Source organism: Natrix helvetica (genome assembly GCF_964273705.1).
Source record: "Natrix helvetica genome assembly, chromosome: 2".
Classification (NCBI taxonomy): Eukaryota; Metazoa; Chordata; class Lepidosauria; order Squamata; family Natricidae; genus Natrix; species Natrix helvetica.
The window spans coordinates 187643430-187671138 of NC_138552.1; the positions used below are offsets into that span (position 1 = coordinate 187643430).

Sequence of the window (27709 nt, forward strand, 5' to 3'; positions counted from 1 at the left end):
TTTCTACTTCTGTGAAATGAGCGAGCTTGAGGCTCATAAATGTTCCCTCTAAGGAACATCCTCCTGCTGGAAATCAGATCGGCTCCCACATTACTGACCTTTTTAAAGCTTCAAAAACCTGAATTATTTCACATTGCCTCAGGGGGATGAGATGATACCTTTGGTTTATGATGCTATTGTTCCTTGATTTATTTTGATCTTATAGCATGAATATTTTATTATATATTATATTATTTTTATTAAACACTATATGATACTATATTGTTTATTGCTATGTGGTCTGAGTGCAGTGGCAGGTAAACATATAATAAACAAATAATAATAATTCCATTTGTCAAACAGAGTTTACATACCACACTGATTATCTGATTTTTAATACCACCGACAAAATGCACAGTATGATCACATTAGAAATTATGGCAATTCACTGCTGTAGTTATATGCTGAAATTAATTCACAATCGATTGTCCTATTTTCTCTGAAAATGGTCAACAACCAATGAAAAATGCTACCTTTGCCACCATTAAAAATAGTTTAATAGGCAAAAAAAGAGAGATTTTACAGAGAAAACAGAGCTAGAAATGGTATATTGATCTACGGTATGTGAAATAGCGCAGCACTACATATATGTTGAGAACCAGTTTGGTATAATGGTTAAGGCACCAGGAGGACTGTGAATTCTAGTCCAGTTTTGTGTTTATGCACAAAACCAGCTGGGACACCTTGGGCCAGCCACTCTCTCTCAACCCTAGGAAGAAGGCAAGGGCAAACTACTTCCAAAATCTTGCCAAGAAAACTGTAGGGACTTGTCCAGACAGCCATCAGCAGTCAAGATTGGCTCAAAGACACAGGCACATTTATATGTCTTATTGAAGAACTGCCCTTTGCTAAGTCTAAGTCTAAGAATACTATTCTGTCAGGAATCAAAGTTTTAACATTTAATGGAAAGCTAGCTCTTAGAAATCACACGAAATGGACATACATGTCTTCAATTTCATTACAAAGTGGACTGCAAGTATTTCCAGTTACTTTTAAGGGTGGTTCAGACAATGCCTTCCATTTCACACTTTTGTTTCCCCTCCATGTTTTCTTTATACAACATCAACAACAAAGAGTTGAGCAAGGCAAAACAAAATAAACGGACAATGCATTTTGATTGATTTGTCAACCTTCAGGGTATATTAAATCTCTTCCCTTAAGGCAGGGCTGTCAAACTTGGATGTGTCACACGCTGGCCACGCCCATACCTGGTTTAGTGAAGGGGGGAAAAGTCGCGATATGGCCGTGACGGTGTTATGACAACGCAAGTTTGATACCCCTGCCTTAAGGCATCTCTAAGAACTAAGTGGGTGACATATTTGACTAGAATAGAAAATCTTTTTATTCTTCCATTTTAAGAATTTGAGGATTTGTATCCTCAGACTATGAAACAACCACTGGTTTCCTCTACTTAATGCAACATTTAGAAATTACAGCAATAAAGTAGCATATTTATCTAAAGTGGATGCACCTATTCTTCCACAAAGGCTACAATAGATATACATTTTTCTTGCACCAGTATCTTAGCAACAAGACAAAGGCATCTATGAAACTGTTTTTAAGCTCTTTGTCTACAATTGAGTATGCAAAGGCAAATTCTGAAGACAGCAATTTAATAATACCCATTACTTGCAAATAAATAATGTGAGTTTTATGAACAAAAACCTCCTATTTTCTTTTTCTATAAGAAAAAAAGTAGTCATAAATGATGAATGTATATATATAAAATAAAAAATAATAATACATACTAACATCACAGAAATTCTGAGAGAGAAAAAATATATCTTTCTTTTCTGCCAAAAAGGTAACAATGGAAGAATACATGAAAGCATTCGTTTTTTTTAAATGAAGGCTGATTGATAGCAGTGTTGTCAAATGGAGATCTTTCTTTGCATTTTTGAAGATCCAGTGACCCCTAGTGATATTCTGGAAGGCCAACTGATGCCTGATATAATGCTTGAGAAGCACTGATTTGCATGATTGCTTCTACGAATATTTCTTTATCTTTCTTTATCATTGGTTTGCTTCAACTATTTTTGGGAAGGAATTTCCAGATTAATTGTTGTGCACAGCTAATTGTTCTCTTACACAGAATTCTACCCAATGCCCCCAGTCCATCTCATAATACATACAGACTAATATTAAAGATGTAATTCCGGAATAATAGCAGAGAAAACAATGTCCAAACTTCCTCTAAAGTTGGGATCCAGATAGGTCACACCAGTGCCTAGGAATAACCATGCCCAATAGCCAAATAACCAAAGAGATTCCTCCTCTACCACAAACTCTACCTCTGCCTGTAATTTAAACAAATCAACGAAAATCCAAATGTAAAATGGTCTTTTTAATTACTAAATTAAGACAGTTAAACATTTAAAAAACAAACTTGCAAATAAAACAATAACAAAATGTAATTAAGATCATAGCATTATTTTTAAAAAAAAACTTAAAAGAGAAGTAGAAAAGACTGGAGTTTTTGTTTCTTTTTGGTTAGAAAGAAAGAAGGGAAAGAATTTAAGGTTGATAGAGACAACTGAAGAAGTAATATTTTTGTGCATTCCACTGCTCTCGTTTCCCAGGAAAGAAGTGCATAGTAATTCTACTGAAACACTTGCAGACATATTGAAAGTAATTTCATTAGCAGTACAGGACATTTAAAACACCTACATAAGGATGGAAAATGATACACAGAAAAGATATTCTAGCTGAGCTTGATGAATGAAAAAGCATCTCAATATGACTAAAAGGCTATGAGGTTGAGACTATTGCATGGAGTTACAATGTTTATTATTTCTTTAAAAAATCAGAAAATTCAGTTTACATATTTTGATACACAAAAGCACTTGCAGTTTCAACCTTCCGGTCCAGGCAGGGGTACTTTTCATTAATTAAGTCTGTTTTAATTCTGACCCAAAATCAAACGACACACTTGGCAAATGTTGTTGAAACGTTGTACATGAGTTTTGAAAGATCAAAACTTACAACAACCTACGGGTATATAGTAAAACCAAAAAGTGCAATCCAATTTAAAAAGTCATGCTGGGCAAAAGCCAAATATTCAGTCACCGGTTTTAGAATCACCACCAGTGTTCAATGTCCCCAGGGAAATCTTTCCGGGTGCTTCAGCATTATGGAATCCGTTTCTGAAATGAATTTCCTTTAGCTATAGCACCTGTGGACTATATATACAGGTATGTATATATTTTACATATTTCTATATATAAAAGAAACCAAACCAAACCCCCAAACACTGGTCCTGATTTTATTTTGTTAGAACATGAAAAAATGTAGACAAAAAGAGGCCACTTCTGGAAAATAATACTTTAGTTGAATCAGGAGAAAACTAGTTAAAATCACATAATTCTGCATTTTTTTAAAAAAAGGAAAGCACTAGGATAAATTATTGGCACTGAATTACTATTTACAGTGAACAAAGATTTTGCAGTTTACATAACATTAAAACAATGCAGTTTCAAAGTCTTTGATTAAGAAAAAAACCCCATGTGTTCACTTTTCTGTTCGGAGAAGATATTCAGAATTTTAGGACACATAGTTTTAGAAGTTCTCATCTTCTGGCTTCAGTATATTTGGTGCTCTAAGATACTGCCTTGAACCATTCAACCTATGTCAATTGCAAATGGAACACCTGGTAACTGGTTTGCGCAGCCCACCCCAAATTACAGGTTATCACCTGGCTGGTACTGGGGTTCAGTTGCCGTAAAGTAGTCTTCCAGGAAACCCTGTAAGTACTCAAAAGTTGGGCGCTCTTCTGGATCTTTTTTCCAGCAATGGATCATGAGCTCATGTAGAGAGATTGGGCAATCTTGAGGACATGGCATTCTGTATCCTCTTTCTACCTGTTCTAGGACTTCACGATTATTCATACCTAGGAAATAAACAATGTTGAAGAGATGTAAAGCATATAATCTGAGCAGGGTTGCAATATACGTACCTTTTACTTGAATTTGGATTATTTATTTGGAAAGTGGATTTTTTCTTAATGTTAATGAAAGTTTTATTGGACAGGCATCCCTAACAACCACTGCTATGTCATGTGTACTCTATGTAATTGATCTTAAATTATCAGTGTTTCCTGATTGAATCCTGAAATAGTCAAAGATAGTGTGTTTTTCATGCAAAATATCATGAACCTATCACTTGTTTGGCTCTATCAATTAAAATGCTTGATTTCACTTTGGTTCTCTTTTCTTTAATTTGTATTTTTCTCTTACCTGGATATGGTACTCTCCCTTTTGTTACCAATTCTGTTAGTAATATCCCAAAGGACCAAACATCAGATTTTATGGTAAATCTTCCATATAACGCAGCTTCCGGAGCAGTCCACTTGATAGGAAATTTTGCACCTGAGAGACAACAGAAATGATCAGTAAGCCTTTCGCTGTGAATTAATGGCTAATAAACTTATATAGTTCATGAGAATGAAAAATAAATAAATAGAAAAGGTTATTCACTACATTCTTCTTGTCAAAAACCTTGTCTTATATTTTAACAAATGATCCAATTTGAAACGTAATTTGAACCTTTTTATCTGACACTGAAGTCTGAATTTTTGGAGCACAATGCTAATCTTTCTGCTTCTACAATTCTCAAGAATGATTGTATTTTCAAATAAATGAAAGCCAGAACTTTCAAATAGTATATTTGTATTCATGGGAACCATATTTATGTTCTAAGACCTGAATGCTCAATTACTTAAGCATTCTAATTGTTTTCCTGATTATTAAGTCTACAGCCCCATTAACACTCCAACTGTGATTGGTTAGACTTTGAAGTGTTTTGATGTAGCTCTAAATCTTTATTATGTCTGCTTGCACAGTCAGCCAGATGTTTGGGTTTGGCATTTTTATTGCCTATCCTTGGGATATGCAGATACTGTTGTTTAATGGTGTAAAAGTTATCACTGCAGGATTTAAGCTGTTCCAAATAAAGCTGCCTTTTGCAATTGACTGATGATGATTGTGTCAATGCCAATGATGTTCAATGGTGCCCCAGAAGTTAGGGTCTGCACCCAACTGCCTATTATTGTTAATGCTTTCTTTTGCCACAGTCGCTCTACTTTATTTGCAGGGTCTTTGTATTTTGTTGTCTTCTCCAATTCTTTCTCTTCTAGTCTGCCATCTTCAAGTACTGCAATGCCCATTATCCAGACTTTTAGCTTTATTGATAATTGTTAAGTCAGGGATTTATGTGGCAGATGCTTGTGTGTTTGAATTCTAAATGCTTTGTACATTCTTATTATGGAAGGTTCTTTGAATTATCTACTGTCTGACTTTAATTGAAATTACTGGAAATCCTATGTCTGGCCTACAGCTATATTAGCTCAATGGAAACCCAGTAATATGTGTAGAGATCATCTAAATAAGCATTTCGGAAAGCATTTTTCCATCTGTACCAAATCTTCCTGTTTTATTAAACAGTACCTACCAGTTTGCCATTACACACACAGGACCAAAAAAAACATAAGAATCTCTTCCTTTATGTTTGTCATTATCAAAGTTATTATATCTGTGTTATAACTATATCAGGTGAAATCTGATTGTAATATTCGCCCAAAATGACAATTTGTACATGGCTTAAATTAACACAAAGAAATTCCAAGTGCCTAACACACAGCAGATCCTCAGAATATATCCAATGTTCCACTGTTTTAGCTAACTCCAGCTATTTTTGCACTCACTGAAAATTCCATTAACCATTTTGTGTTATACAAACACAAATACTTGTGTATTTCAATACTTTAACCCTTCAATCCCATCTGTATAGCCTTTTAGCCTTTCTAGGAAACATCTAGAAATATTTTAACATGACTTGATCAATCATTTATCTGGGACGAGGCAAGTTACTGAAGATAGAATTCAGAAATTATTTTATTGGCCAATGTACATTGATCTCTTGCTTATGATTTATGGAAAATAATGTTGATAATCCTATTGGCTCTCAGCTATAGTCAGCATAGTTGTTAGAAATCAATACAAAAAGAATCAGACTGAACTGAAAATTCTATGTCCTACAAATTAACTGGGGATGGGTATCTTAACACCATCAGCTTCCTTTAGTAATGTCTTCAGGGATTCAAGAAAGCTTTGGGGGGATGGAAGAGGCAGGAAGTCAGCTTAGTTAATGTCAAGTAGACAATACTGGTAAGAAAAAGAAAAGTCTGGTTTTGAAATTCAGCCTTCAACTCTTCACATGGGTGTGTACTTCCTGTCTCCAGAAGCTACTGCCAGCCTGTATCACATCTTCCCAGCCAGTCTTCAGTTCCTGCATGTCAAAATCCTACAGGAACACTAGCTAGTTAGATAAACAATCGGTCCTCTAGCTGTACCCCAGCAGAAAATCTATGTGATGGGATCATGGGGGCTCAGGGGCGGGGAGAGAATGCATGCCAAAGCCTCTAGAATGAAAATACCATGAGCAGCAGCAAAGCATTTGATTGCTGTATTTTAAATATAAAGAGCATATTTAGAGAAACTCTTAATTCTTAAATGTAGTTTATACTATATGAAGAGAAAATAAAAAATGTACCTATGATTGTTTCCAATATACCTAGATCATTTTTCAAAGTGATTACACTTTTCACTATGAAAAGATTTCCTATTTCATAATGTATGGGTGAATTTCCAGAATGTAATCAATGCATTTTAACTTTATTTGAAGAGGAAATCTTCAAATCCACTTGTGGAAGCCATAATTGGCCAACAACCTATGAAGATCTAGTATTTGATAGTAAAAATAATTAGTATTCCTCATGTTTTTTTTTTAAAGTGTGAGTCACCGTGAGAGATGATCTATTCCAAAATGTGTTCAAAAGCAGCAAATATTTTTTTTTAAAGGGCAGGGTCCTCCCCACTCCCATTTACAGAAACTACTGATCTGAAAGTTGGTAATAAATTATTTATGTTGTTTAAATGTTTGGAGTTTATTTGTTTTAAATGTTTGGAGTTATTAAGCTGTTCTAATTGAAATCCCTCTTGCGGAAGACTACTACTATTTCCAAATTTGCTAGAGAGGTCAGAGTAACATAATGATACATATCTTTTCTATCCAGTGGATTTGGCAATAACAATTCTTTATCTCAAATGTTAAATGTCGATTATATTTAAAACATGTATGCATCAGAAAAACACCCACTTTGGGGGCATGTCTTTTTGCACATAATATTCACAAGTGCAGTATAACAATGGTTATATTAGCCACTCATCCTACCTTGTCTGGCTGTGTATTCATTGTCTTCAATTAATCTTGCTAATCCAAAATCAGCAATTTTGCATATTAGACCATTCCCCACCAGGATGTTTGCAGAACGCAGATCTCTGTGTATGTAATTCATTCGCTCTATATAAGCCATACCTGCAGCAACCTGTTTAATTCACAATACATGACACACACTAGTTAATAAATACAACTTACTTTCACATGTATATCTTGGATTAATGACATATTCATATTTTAATATTTACCTGTGCTGCCATATCTACCAGATTTGGCAATTTCAGAGCTCTTCCTTCACCATCTTTTAGGAAATCAAGCAAGCTTCCTGCAACGCAAATAAAAATAGGTTCTTTAATATGTGATTGACTCAAAATAGTTAAAAATTGCATTCATAAACAGTGTTATACAATAATAATAAATAGAAATTTACTCCTCCCAAGCAATGGAGATTAAGGGAACACTGGGAATTTATTCCATGATCAAAGGAACTCCAAACCATTTCTCCTTGTTTTTTGTTTCCCCCCAAATCTCTTATTCATATGATGACAAGTTATATGTAAGAGGTATAGACTTGTTTTTCCAATGTTGTATTAATAATTCTTTAGCCATTCTCCATATACAAATACAATTCAAAGTTTTAAAATCAGCAATGATTTAAAGTCTTATCAAAATAATATTATGGATCGTAACTCTGGAAAACGTGTACTACATGTCTACTTATTTATTCATTGCATATGTCTCCAAAGATTAAAATCACATGCTTGTAATCTTTAGATTAAAGATATGGAAAATGTCAGGTTATATAAAATTCATCCTACTGAATTCTAGGGTTAACCCAGAGGCAATTTTCAGTGATTCCACCTTTCCTGTGCAGCCAAAATATTTAAGCAAACCATAAACAGCTGCAGCAGATTTAATATATCATCCTGTTCTGACCCCCCTTCCTCCTTTGCCCACACAGAACACGCTCCGGAACAGTACAAGGTAACAAGGTTTATTGCACAAACAAACAGAAGGTTCCGTGGCAGTAAACCACCAAGACAAAACTCACAAAAACAAAACACGAAAGCAGCTATCCAGCTTGCTAGAATTCCAGACTAGAACTTCTGGCATAAGTCCTCTGTTGACTGCTGCAAAGGGCGTATGCACAGTCAACCCTTTTATAACCTGGAGAGGAGCCTCCTGATCAGCAGCTGAGAGCTCTTATCGCCGATAATTACGCCCATGCTCCTTGCGTCTATGGGCGCGGCGATAACGAGCGTCCAGGAACTCCCTGTTCAGTTCTGACTCACTGTCTCGTGACTCCTCCCCGCTGCTCCAAGGCATGGCATTGGGAGCCCCCCTCCTCTGGCTCTCACCGCTGCTCCATGCCTCAGGCGCCTCCTGGTGGCCGACCAGACTCTCCGATCCCTGCTCAGCATCGGAACCCTGTCCAGGGTCCCCCACCTCCTCTTGAGCCGACTCATAGGGACCCTCACTCTCGGAGTCTGGTGGCAGCGGCAACGGCGCCTGCTGGGCCACAACACTTCCTGTTTCAGAGGTAGGAGGAACATGTTTGATAATGGGCAAACTTTTTAAATTTGTTTTGGGACTAGCAATAGATGCCAGGAAGTACAGGTATTACAGTGGTACAAGTGATGCCTAAATTTCTAGGAAAGTATGTTAAGAGATTAAGAAGTGTTGGTTTTGGTGATTAAAGTTGAATACACTTTAAAAACACGCACGGACACACACACACATACCTTTTGGGGGAAAGGGGTACCCTTGGAGTCATTCTTAACGTCTGACAATTGCATGGAAAGTTTCTGAAGTTTTCTTGGCAACATTTTTGGAAGTGGTTTTTCATTACCTTCTTCCAAAGGCTGAGATAGCCCAAGTCACCCAGCTGGATTCAAGAAAGGACAGAATCCACAGCTTTCTAGTTTGGCACCTTTAACCATTCCATCTATCCGATTCTCTTCTCTGCTATCCCCCTCCCCATTGCATACAACAGAGAAATTTTGCCTCCTGATGATGTGTCAAAAACACTGTTGCAATTTCTCATGGCTTAAGGAATCACAAGGGATTCATTGCTGAACTTTGGAAAAGAGCAGAAAATGCTTCTCTTTATCTAAAGCACCATTTGATGCAGGCTTAAGTTCCACATAGCTTTGGAGTCAGGTCCTTTTCCCCCCACCACCCAAAGTATTCTGCTCCTCAACAAAAATAATTATCTACAATGCAGAACAGAAGTGATAAAGTTCCTGGAAAACTGATTTGTGGGAAGTAAGTACCAGCTGAAAAATAAGTACATTCTTGTAATATCAGTTTGCATAAGGCAGGGGTGTCCAAACTTGGGAACTTTAAGACTTGTGGACTTCAACTCCCAGAATTCCCCAGCCAGCTGGCTGGGGAATTCTGGGAGTTGAAGTCCACAAGTCTTAAAGTTCCCAAGTTGAAGTCCACAAGTCTTAAAGTTCCCAAGTTTGGACACCCCTGGCATAAGGCAAACACAACAAAGAGGAATCCTTATTAGGACAAACAAGTGTTCTACATTATTATTTAAAGAAGCAGCAGTGCCCAGTTATGGGTAAATCATTAAAAGGAATTCTTTCCCGCCACTTTTATCATCTGCAGAGAACTTTTGTGTAGATAATATATTTGAAGAATAAGTTCAGAATGCTTACTTAAGCATTTCTGAAGGGAGAAAGTAGCCTGTTCATGCGGCAATGCTGAGCTCCGCAAATTCATGATGTAATTACTTTCGGATATGGAAATCAATAACCCTTGCCATTGAAGGTAGAGTAAGATGCCATAATATATAAACATTTTAAGATATTGTGATAACAGCCTGGTATGAATTCTCAAAGAGAATCAGAAGAATATAAAAGAAGAAAACTGACCATCTTGAAATATTTCTGTGAAAGGTAATCACAAAGCTATAAAAAAAATGAAGGAATTAAAAAAATAAAATTGTGGATATTCTCAAAAAATACTGAAATATAAAATAACTGGGAAATTCTGGTATTGTTTGGAAAGCCTTAACTATACTATCTGGATTATGTCAATAATTTCCAAAAATGTCATTTATAGTGTCTGTAGATTAGATTCCTTAGATTCCATTCAGCCCCCTTAAATCTTTGTGATTTCAGTCCATTCAGCCCCCTTAAATCTTTGTGATTTCAGTCAAAGAGACAGTGCCAATTTTTGAAGTTCAAACCATGAGTATTTGAAAATTTGGATACAACAGGCAAATGGTTGTGACCACAGGAATATATGAACATTTGATTAAGGTTCTTGTCCAATATAAACTCCTAAGTAATACACGAGGGAACATTCATTCCTTTTACTCAAACCTTATTCTGAATCATAATAGAACCATCTGTATTTACAAAAAAAAATGCAATATATTATACCTGATCACTCAAAATATAAAAAATACTAAAAAACAAAAACAAAAATAGGTTTAAAAGTTCAGAGTGATCTTAAATGATACAGAACACTGAATCACTAATGTGACGACACAATTAAAACGATTAGGAAACCGTACTTTCTTTTCAATAATTTAAAATTGGGATGTAAAACAAACAAAATCTGTGCTAGATTTTTACTCAGAATGAAGCACAAGAAAATAGATACAGTGAAAGGATTTCATAAAGGAACAAACCAGATTTTGGATATTGCAGCTCAAATAGATTTTATGTTGTCTTTCAGTAAGCAACTAAAATGGTAAGGGCTTGAAGAGAGAGAGGTAGTTTTACTTCTTTATTGGCAACAAAACTTTTTATGTGATTGGGGAGATCTTTCTAGTATTACAAGAAAATCTTAATTCTTTATTCCTTACCTTTATTTACCTTATCAGTAATTTCTAACCCTTATATTCCCTCTTTCTACTCATTATAACTATTACACTGCAATGCTCTTAAGAGTTGGAAAGAATTCTAGAGGCAACATGGCATGTTTTAATGCCTTATTTCATTATTTCAATATTTGACATAGGACACTTTGTCAAAAAAATATCTACTTGTTATATTCTGACACAGAAACATAAAAGCTACTTACAAAGCTTTTATGGGTTTGATGGTAAGAGAAAGGTATAATTATAAGTAAGAGTTTACATTTAATGAAATTATAGCATGTGGCCAATTTCTGCATGCTGCAAAACCATTTTATGTCACTCTCTTGTTAGTTCATCAATTACATTTTAAAAGAGAAAGAATTCTAGAAGCCACACCCTACACACTCTCTTTACATTGTTTAATTATATTACAGTGATTTGAGGGATTGGGTGTTCATTTATGCATTATTATTTATTTTATGTTTTACTATAAACTGCCAAGAGTCAATTGGTATAAACATTGTCTAAGTAATTAAATACAAGGTAGGATTAATAGCAGTTTAATTTGCATTCTGCAATCTATTGAGTACACATGCACTTTCATCTTACCTTTACCCATATATTCTGTGACAATGTAGATGGGTTCCTCTGACACCACTGCATAAAGTTGGACCAATTTGTCATGCTTTAGCTTTTTCATGATCTGGGCTTCTTCCAGGAATGATTCTGGGGACATAGTGCCAGGCTTCAATGTCTTTATTGCCACTTTAGTATTCCCATTCCAAGTACCTATTAACAGATAGATAGATAAATGGATGAATAAATAAATTTTACACATTCCTGACTGAGAACTAAATTACAGAATGCTATTTGCAGATATTAAAGCAGCCTTTCCCAATCTGATTATCCTCCAAATGCATTGCATTTCAACTGTCAGCATCTTTAAGTCACAGATGTGAAGAGCACCAAGTTAGGGAAGGCTGCTGTGATACAGAAAACGAGTTGGAAAAATTAATCTGTAATTGTTACATATAAGAAGCAGCGAACACTAATACAACTGCATAACATTGATGATACAACTACTTCAAGTTAGGTTCATCCTCTACAGTTGAAAGAGGGATGAGTACAAACATGAAAAACCTGTCTTAAAGACTTAGCTCATTGGGTGACCTAGAACAAGGTACTCAAGGCAAATGTATTTCACAAAGCTATTGTCCAGCTAAGGCATAGCACCAAGCTCCTGGGAGTGGCGTGGTTGAAATGAATTCACCTTCATTAGAAGGTTCCAAATTATTGAACTAATTTATTAGGCTGTAATGAATTGATAAATATTCCTGCTAAAATTACTATAATTTTTAAAAGTCATTATAAAGAAACCTCTTTCTACTGGAGAAAGACTGCACAAAAGATCAAAGCAACATACAACATAGTATTCTTTACAATATAAATAATAATAAAACATGAAGATAAGGATCCCATGGACTCTTGTCCAAATTAATTCTCTTCTGAACTAGAAATTATGGGGACACTTTTGTATCAGATACAAAAATTCTTGTGATTTGCTCTATAACTCAGAATTATTTTTGTTAATATTCTAAAACTAAGAACTTTTATTTTTAAGGGAGGGAAAAAACGACTGAAAGCTAGACAACTGTTACCTAATATAATTAATTCATTTCCATTTATGCTGTAGAGATGACAATTTGCATACTGAAAGAAAGTTACAGCCGTGTGGCTCAGCTACTTATCGGTAACTAGCAAAAGACTGTCCCAATAATTATATGCAGATAGGAGCCATTTTACTATAAGGGAAAGGCAAATAGTGAGTCTACAAAAAAGCCCTGTTTGAGATTAAATCTTGATTATTATATCAAAAGGATTTTCATCCCAAATTACAAGGCACTTTATTTGGTCTCACAAACACTAACAAGAGCTCCAAGAAATGAACCAGTAAACAATAATGATATGGACTCTACCCAATCTTGGACCACATAAAAATGGTGGAACTTGAGTACTAGAAATCTCCAGTTCTAGAATCAATAATGGATTGTTTTACAATATAACACAGAAGACAACATCTAATGTTTTTTTTTCTGTGCTTATATGGACTACAAAAGTAAGCCTAGCCTTCTCCACTCAAGGGCCTTATCAAATGTTACTCTTTGGTGACAATATTAGTTCATTGGAACTTGTGTTCATAATGTCTTTCTTGTTTTGAAATTGGCTTCTTTCCCGATGGCTTTACGCATCCATCCCAAACCAGAACAGTTTTCTCTGCCTTACCACTCCACACTTCAGCGAAACAGCCCTGACCCAGCTTCTTTTCCAGAAACAATGAATCTCGTGCAACTTCCCATGCATCCTTAGCCAATCCGACAGTTTGTGGAGTATAATTCGATGCAATCACAGTTAAGTTAAAACATAAACCATCAGCTTTCTCTACAGAAAAGGAAATTAATGAAAGAAATACTTATAATTCGTAAAGTAATTGCATGCACAGGAAAAGATGGAAGGTGCTATTTTCCCCTCATTAGGTAGCATTCAGTAGTAGTTTGATCCTAGATAGTAGGCACACAATAAATATTTGCATAGCTATCTGATTTGTATACTTGACAAGTGAAGGCAGCTTGTCAAAGTGAGCAACCAAACTCAGGAAGCCCATTGCATCACTTGTCTTTTTATCATTTTTAAAAAAAATGATTTTCAGAGAGGAGCATATTATTCTAAGTAATGGAAGACATCTGCCCTTTCTGCTACTGATCCCTATTACTTTTGCTTCCACCTTCCATCTTCCGCACCTGTCCCCAATTGCTGGGGGCTGACTAAATAAGTTAAAATATTTTCTCAGCATACCCATCCATACTTCCCCAAACTGCCCATTTCCCAGTCTCTTGATCAACTGTAGTGATTCTCGTGGAATTTCCCAGACATCTTTGGTTTTGACAGACAGGTCAGTAAGCCTTGGCATTCCTTTATGACAAGGGACTACTAAGCGGCAGCAAAGACCCGCAGCTCTCTCTGATGAAGGAGAAGTAAAGCACAAGGAAAGAAAAGAGTAACAAACATCAAACAAACATAGCAAGCACAGAAGAAAAAACAAACAAAAATAGTGCTAGTAAACAAGTTAAAACGTCTGTTAGTAGCATTCCAAAATAAGCTTGAAAATTAATCATCCTGCATACCACTGGAGGTGAGAACTGCTTCCATCCTTTTGGAGGACTATAAACATTTGGGTTTGCTGACTGGCCTGGGCCCCAAGGGGGGGGGCGCTCAACACTGGATATGGTTGACAGGATAACAAGAACTCATCTCTGTCTCGTCGGTATCTTAGTTCTGGCTTCAGCATAGTTTTAAAATCTTAATCTGTGTAGTTTTAATATCTTAATATCTTAATTATTTTTCTACTTGTTTTATAATTTGTAAACCTTATAGAGAAGATGCATGGCATAACAAACAAACAAACACCTAAAATTTGTACTTCCATTAATTCCGAGAGCTCTGTATTTCAGATGCCACATTGCTTTCTTTTGCTTAGCTTGAATAGGAGACTGAGATGGTTATAAAACATAAAGACATGAGACAAGATTCTTAGCCTAATCCTGATTTATGCTTTGCATTTACCTTAGAGTCGTTTTCACAGCTTCCCCAGAATGTCAGGTGTTAATAAGAATGACTCTCTAACAGAAATCACTAGTCTCACTCAACACTTCATTCTGGGTTACTGTTTCTTTCTTAATTGATTGGAAGGGCATTCAAGTGTTGGCATGACCTAATCCTTTTCTCTCTATTATACTTCTATTCCTTTCTATTCGTCTATTCTTCTCTATTACCATTGTTAACAGGAGCGCCAGTATTAATTTTGGTTGTATTCTAAAGTTAATCGGATCTTAGACTTGAGAAGAAATAGAAGACATATACAATCATGTGAAAAAATTCAGTATACTCCACGTAAAGTTCCCTTCACTTTTTAAACATATATGGGCATATAAATATTTTATCTTCATTGTACAGTATAGGAAGGAAATGTAACTGAACAAAACAGCTATGAAAAACTGACTTTGTGATCATTTATCCACTAAAAAAAAAATTGCAGATATGCTATTCCCTTCTGTGGAAAAAATAAATATACCCTCCGCTCTGATACCTTCTACTTTCCTCCTTTGGTAGAAATAATCTCAAATATAGCCGTTCTTATAGCTGCCTGCCAGTCTCTTGACATCAACTGTGAGGGGATTTTTTTACCTACTCTTCCATACAGAATTTTTTCATCTGTGAAATGTTTGAGGGATTTCTTGCGTGAACAGCTTGAGTTAAATCACCCCATGTCACCTTAGTGGGATTATCACATTTTTCAGAGTATAAAACACACTGGATTATAAGACGCATCAAGGTTTTGAAAAGGCAAATTAAAACAAAAAGTTTTTGCACTCTGCAAACCTCCCCAAAATGGACTGTTTTTCCACGAAAACACCCCCCTCCCCCTTTTTTTTTCAAAAGAAGGGCATGGATAGCCTTTAGGAAGCTTATAGAGTGCTCCTGGGGGCTGGGGGCAAAATTGAGCAAAAAATGGCATAGCCTCCTACAAGCTATGTACGGCCATTTTGGTCAAGGGGGCAGTGTTTCGGGAGGCAAAAAATGCTGTATTCAGTGTATAAGACGCACCCAGATTTTCAGCCTCTTTTTTGAGGGAAAAAGGTGCGTCTTATACTCCAAAAGATATGGTAGATCCAGGCTATTCTAGAACCCTCTAATTCTACTTTCCCCCCACCCAGCCCTTCCTTGGTGGATTTACTGCAGTGTTTAGGGTCACTGCCATTTTGTTAAGGGTCACTTTTGGCTGAGCATCAGTCTTCTGACAGATGGTCCCATGTTTTCAACTTCTGTATGAGGAAGAATTTATAGTGGATTCTAGGATAGTGAGTTGCCCAGGCCCTGATTAAGCAAAGCAGTCCTTAAACCCTAACTGTTTCACCACCGTGCTTTATAATTGGTATCAGGTTTTTTTCCTGGGGAATGCTCTCTTTGACTTCCATCAAACATGACTTTTGGTATTGTGGCCAAATAACTCTATTTTCTGCCTTAGCTATCCAGAGTACATGTTCCATAAATCTCATTTTTTTTACCTAGGTGCTAATGAACAAACTTTAGATTTGCCCTGTTGTGTCTTTGGACAGCAAATTTTTCTTCTGGCATACCTCCCACATAGATCTAATTTGTGCAGGTTATTTCTAATAGTAGACTCTTGCACATTGGGGAGAGCTACCTGTATGTCCCATGATGAAATGTTGTGGTTCTTAGAGACTACTATTAACCTTGTATATTCTGCTCTCAGGTTGCTGGCCTGGCCTGGATAAGTTGGCAGTTGTTGGAAATCTTGTTCATTGTAGATGATCTTACAGACAGTATGTAGAATGATTGATATCTAATTGTTAGGCAATGTTTTAATATTCCTTCCCAAATCTATTGACATATATAATCTTCTTTCTGAATGCCTCAGAGCACTCTTTTGATTTAGGCATAGCAATCCCACAAACTTCAAGAACAAAAATCATTTAAATGAGGTTTAAATAAGACTGGTTCCTCCCAAGGCCTCTCTTATGATGTTGTTTATATATGGTACAATTAAGCAATTGTATATACAATTAGCAATTATGTTTAGTTAAATTATATAATGGACTACGAAATGTAAATAATTGATGTATTTGTTATATCCCTTTCCTCTATCAATATTATTGAAATGAAGATCAAACACCTATATGTTGAAATATACAGTATTAAAAAGGGGGGGAAAATCAATAGGGTGTACTTTTTCACATTACTATACATACTATAGATGTTAAATGTTGCTAAGTAGGTACTATACAAAAATGAAGGATGGAGTTTGGTCACATGGGTATAAAAACCAATGCCAGCATAGGAAATCCCTTGAAGGGAGTCTTAGATGCAAATAGTTTGCATATCTATTTTCAATATGTTTATTCTGATCACTCATTTTTCAGTGTGGTTTACATAAAAAGTTGGTAGCATTCAATTTTTACATAAAAAGTTGGTTTGCATAAAAAGTTGGTAGCAAATATATCATCTATAATTCTTAAAGATTATTGAATTGAAATCTAAAAGACAGACAAATAAAAAGGTTTTCATCTGACACCAAAAAGAATCCAGACTTGGCATCAGGAGAATTCATTGAATAGTCTGGACTTCACAATCAATGAGGCTTTTCTTTCTTGTCTGGTGAATCCAAAGAAAAATTGGTGAATCCAAAGCAAAGATTGTGACAGTTATCAGGTTTACATTTGGTTCAGTTTTATAGATTTAAGTTAGTGATTTAAATTGTGTCTGGGTTAAACTTGGAGCCAACACAGCTGCTTCATGTTGTTAGCAGTCTAGCATTTGTATTTTGATGGCCGTACTGCTACTGCCTTCACAGTACACTAATTTGAAAATATGTAGGGCACATTATCTATTCTAATCTCCTTCACCTACGTATTTAATTATTTAACTGTTTTGTGTATGTATTTTATAATGCATTTTAGTGACTGTACACCGCCCCGAGTCCTTTCCGGGAGAGGGGGCGGTCTATAAATGTGAATAATAATAATAATAATAATAATAATAATAATAATAATAATAATAATAATAATAATAATAATAATAATAATAAAATATTAAGGTAGCCTGAGGTTACCTCTTTCTTGTTTTATTGCTGTACCCTTCCCCAATTTTTCAGAAGAGACTTGATGTTTGCTGGAGATTCTCTAGGCTGATTTATCTATCTCTTCTACTGTATTGTGACTAAACAATGGGTTCTTAGCCTTCCTATTCTATTTTGTAACAAGAGCCAAGCATTCTCCCCCCCCCCTCAAATTGCACTATGGCATGACTGACTCTTGAAGGACAGAAGCATTTCTATCACACCTAGCCTGAGATTAATGAATGCTAAAAGCAGAAGAAAGCTGGTCAGGGTTGACAGAAATAGAGCCATAACATACGTATCAGATATTGGAGCATGTTTCTGAGTATGCTCAAATCATCTTGGGCCGAATATGAACTTTTAACACTATTATCCTAAAATGTTTTTATTCATTACTGTTGCCAGAATGTTTCAATGGGAACAAAACAATATCTCGGTCAAGTCAATCCCAGTCTCTCTGTCTTTCTCTCTCTTCCTCTCTCTTTGTTTTTTTTCATGTTATATGAAGAAGTTTAAGAGGGCAGGGGAAAGGAAAGCTGATGGTGATTTACCAAGGTGGCTTGTGAGATGAAGCAGAAAGCAATCAATGGTTAACACTAAGACTTTATTGTCTGAAGAGGAAACCCTGCTTCTTTTGTAAAAACAGCTGGAATGGCATAATGCAAATACAGAGTTGGTAAAACATCACTGGCTCTTGCAAGTGTATTAGCTGATGATATAATTGCCCATTGACCAAAAACCTTCAACAGGCCCATCATTAATTTTAAGGACTGTCTCCTATAAAACTTCCAGGCAAATCTCCAGACTGACATTCTGGATTCTGATATCCTCTAGAAATACTGCTAGGAAATTACAGATGTTGCTATCTGAATAAGTGCATGGTACCAGATTGATAACAGTTGATCCAGGGGGAGAAGCATATACTTTTTAAGTAGGAATTTGTCCTACTAGTGACAAAACTATGCCATGGAATTCTGCAATATTATAGCAATGGAAAAAATGAGATTAAAAAAAGAAAAATTATTAGAAGTAGAAAGATGCAAGTGGACAGAATACACGGAAGCAAAAGAGCTTTCTTTGATGCAATAGAGAACAAGGAGACAACATCTAAGAGCTTCATGCAGTATTAATTAATTAATGTATTAAACAATAGATGAAACATAAATGTATAAATATACTCTAGTTAGCATGCATCCTAGGGTGAGCAAAAAGAGAAGCATTTTTAAAAGTGCCTGATATAGGAGAATGAATATTGCATAATGTTACTAAAAAGATAAAACAGTTCAAAAACATTGCTAAACTGATTAACTTCTAAAACAATTTAGAAAACAGTTTAAATATTGAACATTCTTGGAAAGTCATCTTAGGATAAGTAAATATATTTCTAAATGTCTGGAATGTTAAGAACTTTGCACAGAATATTGTATGCATGCGCATAGTAATACACAACCATTCTAAGAAAGTAGAAGGCTATTTCTAAAAAACGAATTGTCCTAGAGACATGCATTTTTACTTATTTTGCAACAGTGAATCAGAGTAGATAGTAATTAGCCAATTAATACCAACTACATTAAATGAAATGAGGAGGACAAGATTTCCCCTCCCTAGCATTCTGTGTTCTCAGAAGTGTTTAGAAACCTTTTAATTGGGAGAGGGCAATTAGAAACTTTCAGGGGAAGGAGCAATATTGTTAAATGAAAAGAAGCCTACTTGCAAGAAACTAGATATCCCCCAGTGCTAAAGTAAACATTATGGATTACTGCTCAAGATACAGGAAGTGTAATTTTTGCCACCTGCTATCAAATTTACCATTAATTCTAATGTTGTAAAAAAAATAAGAGTGTCTTTAAGGACCTTAGAAAGTATATTACTTTAAAATATTAAACACATGTATTATTTCACCATTATTATGATCCACAATTGTCTAAAAGAATTAAGGCAGTAGTTTTATAATTTGTTTACATGTAACACCAATTAGTATCAATATTTGTTAATTAGATGAAGGAAAAAATTAAGTTTCTAGGAAGGTGGGGTTGTTGTTTTTTAACATAAAAACAATTCTGACAAACAGTCAGCTCTGTAATTTTAATGTGCTATGTACAAACTTTAGAGCCATTTTGGTACAGTGGTTAAGGAACAGTGGTGGGCCCGGCGTTCTTTACATGAATGCGCGCAGCACGCCCGCATGCATCGTACCTTCCAGCGACGCCTCCGCAAGCCTCCGCAACGCTCCAGCTGCTTGGTGGAGTGTCATGTAGGTGCTGTATGCACCATGTAGAAGGCATTAAAGGACAGGTAAGGAGCTCGGGGAGCAGGTGGGCCCTCCGGAGCACCATACCAGAATGATACCTGGTGATCTGGGCAAGCTCCGGTATGCCCATATTGGGGTGTACCGCCTGCAACCCACCACCGTTAAGAAACCAGGCTAAAACCAGGAGACTATGAATTGCAGTCCTGTTGGGGACATTGGTCAATCACTTTCTCTTAACTCAAGGAAGGAGGCAGCAGCAAATGACTTCCAAAAAACCTTGCCAAGAAAATTGCAAAGACTAGTCTAGGCTGTTGTCATGAGACAACAGTTACTCAAACACAAACACACAAAACCTCAGCAACAAAACAACAAAACCATCCTTGCATAAATATAGGACTAAGTGTGGTTGGATCTTAGCCATATCAAGCAATGAGGATGAACTAAAGGCTTTCTATTTCCAGCACTGTTTACAGCATTAGCTGTCAAATAGAGGAAAAAGGGGAATATAATATTTGCGGAATGTTTGTACTAAATTGTACAAGATGTACTCAATCAGAATATACAAGCATAATGAGGTGATGATGATGGTCATTGGAAGGAAGAATGTTCTGTCACTTACTTAAGGTGGCATGAGCTGACAAGAACAATTTCTTATATATGATCCTGATTTGTTTACTGTCAGCTTCAATCCCAGCATTGCAGAGAATGAGGGAACAGCCTTTATCTGTATAATTTGTCAACAGAAATATGCAAACAACTACATGAAATTCAAGAACTAAGCAAGATATTCTGATGATAGGTGGATGGAGATCTCTCTTTTTAAATGCCCTGAGTTACAGCAAAAAGGCCCACAATTTCAAGCATCATTAAAGTCAATATAACTATAACTAAGATGACTCTGATTAGAGTTAAAACTATGGATAAAATGTATGTATCCTTTAAAATATCATAATGTATCTTTTCTAGGAAAAAGGATTTCTATTTCCCAAGAGACTAAAATTGTGTGCCTGAATTTTGGGATGGAGGGGAGACAAATTAATTATATAAGAAATAGAAGGGAAGCCACAGGGATATTTAAAATCTCAATAAAAAGAACTCATTCACCTTTTTTTTTAGTTTCATGACTATGCCTCCAAGCTCCCAGAGTTCTAAAATTTAGTTTAAAATGTTACATTAAAGCAATGGTGAATTTTGGGAAGTCCAATATTAAGAAACCAATGTTTGCATTATATTAATCAAGGTAAAAGTTCCCCTCACACATATGTTCTAGTTGTTCTTGACTCTAGGAGGCAGTGCTCACCTCTCTTTCAAAGCCGAAGAGCCAGCGCTGTCTAAAGACATCTCTGTGGTCATGTGGCCGGCATGACTAAACGCCAAAGGTGCACGGAACGCTGTTACCTTGCCACCAAAGGTGGTCCCTATTTTTCTACTTGCATTTTTTACATGCTTTTGAACTGCTAGGTTGGCAGAAGATGGGACAAGTCACGGGAGCTCACTCCGTTACCCGGCGCTAGGGATTTGAACTGCTGAACTGCTGACCTTCTGACTGACAAGCTCAGCGCCTTAGCCACTGAGCCCTTTGTATTGTATTTATGTTAATAGCTTACCTCAAATGTCCTTTTCAGATAAAGTGGTTTATATTGAAAATCCATGCAGGCATCAAAAAAGTACTAATGAAACTTATGAAGTTTCTGAGATACATATAAATCTGAGATTTATATAATGAAAGTCGTATTTTAAAATGGGGAGTCTTTATGTGTTCAGATAATATGAGAGATTTATCTAAAGTATTTAACTCCAAATTAAAGACCAAAAGGAAAAAGAAGACTCTAATGTCATTAACATTTTCTATTTAACAAAAGATAATAGAGAGGCATTATATCAGTAGTATTTTTATTTTAAGGAAGCTGAATTTATTTTAAGAACTGAATTTTCAAGGTTACCTGAATAATGCTGAACAAGTTGTTGAAGAGTTTCAAACTGTGCCCTGGTTGTAATGTAATATCCTCCACTGTCAAGCTTGCGGATTTTATAATGTTTGACATGATCACCTTTCATATCATCCCAATCACGAATGGACAATGAATAGGCACCTATAACAAGAAAAGTTAACAGCTACATGTAAATAAATAAATAAAAAGAATATTCTAACCAAAAATAATTTACATTATTTTAGTAGCATGTTAGTATAAAAATGGAGTATCCGGTATAATTTTTTTGAAATTAAGGAAAGCAGTAAAGGACAGATTTTTAAAGGCATAGCATTAACAGTAATTCTGAACTGCTGAACAATTTAGAGCAGGGGTGTCAAACTCACGTTGTCACAGCGGCGTCATGTGATGTATTGGGACTTCCCCCCCCCCCCACTAAACCGGGCATGGGCCCACAGGCCAGGAGTTTGACAGCTCTGATTTAGAGGTTCTTTTACAATTCTTCCTTCTTTACTATATTCAGAATTAGATCTCTTTACTATTGTTTGCCACTTTTGATTTTTAGAGCAGAATTTAAAAAATAAGCCCTTCTGAAAAGTCAACTCATAAATTAGATGCTATTTTTCTTTACTTAAAACACAATCACACCCAGCAGATTTTATAAATGCAATGTGATGTTTATCTAATAGGTTCTGCTGAATTTAAATTTAAATTACTAAACTGAGTGTGATGTTTATCTAATAAGTTCTGCTGAATTTAAATTTAAATTATTATGAAAAATGAATTTGCTTGTAGTATTTTTTGTTTCATTTGAGCATGTCTCATTACCTTCACTGATGCTTTTCCTCTGCTTCTTAATTAAAACATAGCCATTATTACCTTTGGTGGTTTCACTTTCACGAATCAAGAAGGTTCCTCGTGGATTTCCAAAGGATAGCAGCTGCCTCTCAGCATCTTTTCGCCCAAGTTTCCCAAAGTACCATCTGAACAAACATGCCAGAAACAAAAGTTTTCAAACTGGAATTGTTTTTTAAGGATTTAAAACACTTAAGCTTGCATAAGGACCATCTGTGAAGATCATTCACGTTTTTCTTGTGCCTTCAGCACACTTACACGCAGATTTATCCCAGCAGTAAAATTTTGATTTCTGATAATGATGTACTAGCAGAAGGAGCCAACACTAATAAGATGATCCTTGAGACACGCTGAACACATAAAAAGTTGGCAACTGTAGTCATACTAATTTGCAAACTGATAGGCATACCCTCTGAAAGGCCCATTGACAACTGGTCATGTAATCCTAAATCAGCAATTCAATGTAAAACACCGCAGAGCACAATCCAATGCAAAGAAGTATTGCTGATAAGTTATAGATAGCATTGTGGGACTAGGAGTTCATGTTTATTCAAATACTGCTTTTAGAAAGGCTTCAATATTTCCTTTAGTTTTGATATTTAAAACTGAAATAATAAATGCTGTTCTATCTGCCTTTATTATGAATCTAGCTCAGTTAACTAGAATGAAACCTTCATGATCTCAGTGTGCTTAAAGTTAAACCCACTCCACTATCAAGGATATATTTCTAGACCAGAAGATTCTGGATATTTCTACTTTGATCTGGTAAAAGCTAACTCAGTTCAGAGAGCCCCCCCTCTCATCTTTCTTTTAATTACCCAAGTATTTAGCAAAAAAAGGAAGCTACTGTAATGGATAATTCCTTGTAAGTCACCACAGTTTTAACTGTTCTCTGTCCAAAACAATCCTTTTTTTAAAAAAAAAAATACATACTCTTCTGCTTGGATGGAGTCAACTGGAGCCACATAATTACTGGGAATATAACCAGTTTCTCCGGTAGTCAGGGATCGGGCTTCCCACCAATCTCCTTCCCTGCAAAGCAAGAGTTAGAAAAACACAATATCAGTTTAGAGTCATAATCATAATATGCCTACCTCCATCCTTTTTGAGCATTCATAATTAAAGAAACAGACAATGGAATGTATTTTGCTTTTGGTACTACTGCCTAGAAATTCCACTAGAGGGAGATCTTTTATAACAGCCATGACACACTGCGGTTTGTGCCATGTTATAACAGACATTCATTCAGAAAACAGAGAAAGCAAGCATTAACTGGTATTGCTGTGTTTGTACAGTTTGCTTCCATGCTAAAAGAATGTATCAGTGTGGGTGGATTCCATTGCTCTCTTGAAAATATGTGTGCTTGTGTAATTTCACTGACTTTCAAATGACTGCAATGACTGACAAAAGACTGAAAATGTTTAAAGTTGAACTTTAAAAAAGAAACTGAATTTAAAAAAAAATCCAGCACAACATGGGGAAAAAACGATTAGGCATCCTTTGGGCATTTTTGCCAGCAAAAATATGGAAACTTTAATATCCCAATAAAAAGTAATATTAATTATATATGATGTAGTGTTATGTACACCTGGATAACCCTACTGCAGATTTAGAAAACTGTAATGAAATAGCTTATTATTCAAGTATGTTATCTTTTTCTTCATCAGGACCATTTTGGGGCATCAAGAAAAGCAGACATTAAATGAAAATTTATAATCAAAATATGATTATGAAAATGATGTTATTCTTAAAGTAAGTTTTAGTTCAACCATCTATGCTTACACAACCAGCAAAGAAGCTTAGGCATAAGGAATCATGGAATATTCTACAAATCCCCTTGTTTTTTAGTTCAGTTTTATAATCTGCCTGCTATCTTTGAAAAAATATTGTTTTGACTTACAGAATCTTTATTACTATTTCAAGGATGGAATTGCCATTATATACAGGAGAGGAAGCACATTATGTATTTAGGAAATATTTTAACATTGTAGGTTTTTAAAAAAATGTTTTAAAATAAACACAGCATTTTTATAAATTCTTAAAGACTTTATTTTCAGTGTTTCTACATTTATTTTAATTTCCAATCTAGGATTAAAATATTAATCCTAGCCAGTAAAGGCCAGCTAAAAGATGGAAGGGTCCAGATTATTCCTCTTCATAAATGTCCATAGGTATAGATTCCCCTCGCACGTATCTGCTAGTCATTCCTGACTCTAAGGTGCTCATCTCTGTTTCAAAGCCAAAGAGCCAGCGCTGTCCGAAGATGTCTCCGTGGTCATGTGGCTGGCATGACTAAACGCTGTTATCTTCCCACCAAAGGTGGTTCCTATTTTTCTACTTGCCATTTTTACATGCTTTTGAACTGCTAGGTTGGCAGAAGCTGGGACAAATAACGGGAACTCACTCCGTTATGCGGAGCTAGGGATTCGAACTGCCAAACTGCTGACCTTTCTGATTGACAAGCTCAGTGTCTTAGCCACTGAGTCACCACATCCCTCTAGATGTCCATAACTAACTACAATAACATCAAAACAAAAAAACATAAAATCATAAAATCTACTTGAGGCATGGCGTTTGCATCACGATGCAGTTTTTGTCAGCCCCAGATTCTTTCTGTTCTATGATCAATCAATCAATATTTATAACCAATGACCAGCAAAGTAACTCAGGGCAAAAGTTCCTCTCATCAACTACCTAGATAATATAAGGGTGAACATATCTTGTTTTTTGTATGTGATCTGATGGAAACACATTATTTAGATGAATGGCAATAAATTTGAAAGACATGAAGATATAGGGAGAAAATTAATCTAACTCCCCTCCCCATGTTATCTATTCCTCTTTAATACATCAGACATCTACAATATTACTGGTTTTATTTATTTATAAGATTTCTACTCATATATTCACTGATAAACAGTGAATACTGTTACTCATCAAAGTAATAGTAGCAATAGCTCCAGCTCTTTACATAATTAACAAGTAACTATTTTCTCTCGTCTTTTATTACTTTAAATAATCGATAATCTAAATGTCCTGTGTGATATGAAACATCTCTTAATATCACAAAATAGAATTTAATATATCATTGCTATCAAGGGAACAAGCCATCTAGGCATTAAAAAGTAAGTCATATAGTAAACAAAACTTACGAATTGTTAAGTATCTGGAATTTTTCTCCTTTATGAAAACTTAAATCATCTTCTGTTCTTGCTTCGTAATCATATAGAGCTACAAAAAGAGTTACACCTATGGAAAGATCATGAAAGTGAATGCAACTTTTACAAATTGCAGTGTTTTTTAAACAAATTCATTATTTCATTTTTTTTCATAATGGAAGAAAGAAAGGATAAATTTGAACCTCTCATTTTATTTTTCATACAGTATTTTGCATAGGAAACCCAAAACATTTGGTTATATACGCACTATATAAATTCTAATGCCATCTTTTTCTAAACTGCTTTGTATGTATTATCTTTGATTAATGTTGTCCAGCAGGACTGGAGATTCTAATGTGGTTTTCAGGGCACCAATGTGCCAGTGGATACTTGTTTTGGTGCTGGGTCAGGCTCTTCGTTTATTTAGTGAATTAATCATATTTATTACTATTACTTCTGTGAGGTTCTTTCCCTCCCCCATTTTCCTTTGCATATTAAAGAGGAATATAAATTTGAATTAATAAATCATATCCTGGCATATTGCAAATTAAACTGACAACTTCCAGCACTATATTTATTTCCAAGAATGCAACTTAATAATGAGCTTATAAGCATCATAAGCTCACAACATCATTAGATGGCCATGGAGCATAAACCTAAGAAACAAACACCATCTCTTTATTCTGGATATCTATGGGAATAGGATCATACACCATACAAAATAATAATATAGTTTGTTTGGCTTTGGCATAGTATGTTGCAGGAGCATAGCCACTGATTTGTAAATCATGGTTAATGGCTTAGTGTGTTATAGATGCTGGTATAACACCACAACTTAGTGTGCTGGGTTAATGCATACACTGATATTTTATTTAGGATCAAATATTAATTTCATGGTTGGCATCAACAAACATAATGAATTTCAAATATTATTATCTATATAGCCATTAAGCTCTTATGCTCCTAAGAAGTTATAGGAAAATTAAACCTTAAATCTAGAAGAAAATATATTTTCAAAACTTGTATAAGTACTGATTCCATAAGAAGGTTGGGCATGGTATATTGAATATACATGATGAGAAAATAATATCTACCATCTATATGACCGACTTTTGCCAGTAGAGAAGCAAACAATGACACCGGAGTACGAATAATAAGTATGTGCATATCTGAATTAATACACCGGTGAACTCTGATAATAAATTCATCAAGTACAAGAAGTATGTCTGAGATAAAGGCAAGGAGATTCAAAGAAGAAATCTACACGGATTATTTTTTCTTATTAAGAAACATAAGCATGCTTTAGAAAGGGAATGGATACAATTCTTGTTATTAGTCACCTGTTCCTCCTCTTGTACGCAATGTACCAGTATGTGATGAAGAATTGACACCACCAAAGACCGTCAATCCTTGTCCTCCAGCTGTGGGGAAATTGTTGTAGTTTGGAATTGAAGTCACACCAAAACTTGGGTAATGCTGAGGGGTAGGGTCTGTTCCATAGCGATAACCCGAACTCTGGTTTAAACTACCATCCCTCTCATCGGTTAGTTTTGTTGCTTCTTTATCCTTACATTGCACACAGCCCATTATCTAAAATCCTGCAAAAAATAAAACAAAATATACAGTATGATGCTTGTACATTTCAACTAAAGTATACAACACATACATATTAGGGAGTTATAAAATTAGAATCATTTTGGGGGCTAATACTTAGGCATCCAATTGTTAAAA

At 35.4% G+C, this 27709-nt stretch overlaps 1 protein-coding gene across 10 annotated transcripts in view; it reads right to left on the bottom strand.

Moving 5' to 3' along the window:
- Positions 1-2362: 2362 nt before the first annotated feature.
- FYN (FYN proto-oncogene, Src family tyrosine kinase) overlaps positions 2363-27709 on the bottom strand; it is a 132764-nt gene continuing 107417 nt past the window's right edge. For 9 of the 10 annotated variants that reach the window (XM_081941495.1, XM_081941486.1, XM_081941490.1 and 6 more), the window contains 11 exons: positions 27319-27576; positions 25973-26069; positions 23754-23852; positions 22845-22948; positions 21978-22127; positions 13943-14107; positions 11699-11878; positions 7521-7597; positions 7267-7420; positions 4272-4403; positions 2363-3925 (listed from right to left, as the gene is read on the bottom strand). In XM_081941495.1, the coding sequence (XP_081797621.1) occupies positions 3717-3925; positions 4272-4403; positions 7267-7420; positions 7521-7597; positions 11699-11878; positions 13943-14107; positions 21978-22127; positions 22845-22948; positions 23754-23852; positions 25973-26069; positions 27319-27565 (1614 nt within the window). In that variant the 5' untranslated portion in view covers positions 27566-27576 and the 3' untranslated portion in view covers positions 2363-3716. Of the gene's footprint in view, positions 3926-4271; positions 4404-7266; positions 7421-7520; positions 7598-11698; positions 11879-13372; positions 13529-13942; positions 14108-21977; positions 22128-22844; positions 22949-23753; positions 23853-25972; positions 26070-27318; positions 27577-27709 lie in introns of all 10 variants that reach the window. The other variant, XM_081941487.1, reaches the window with a different exon arrangement.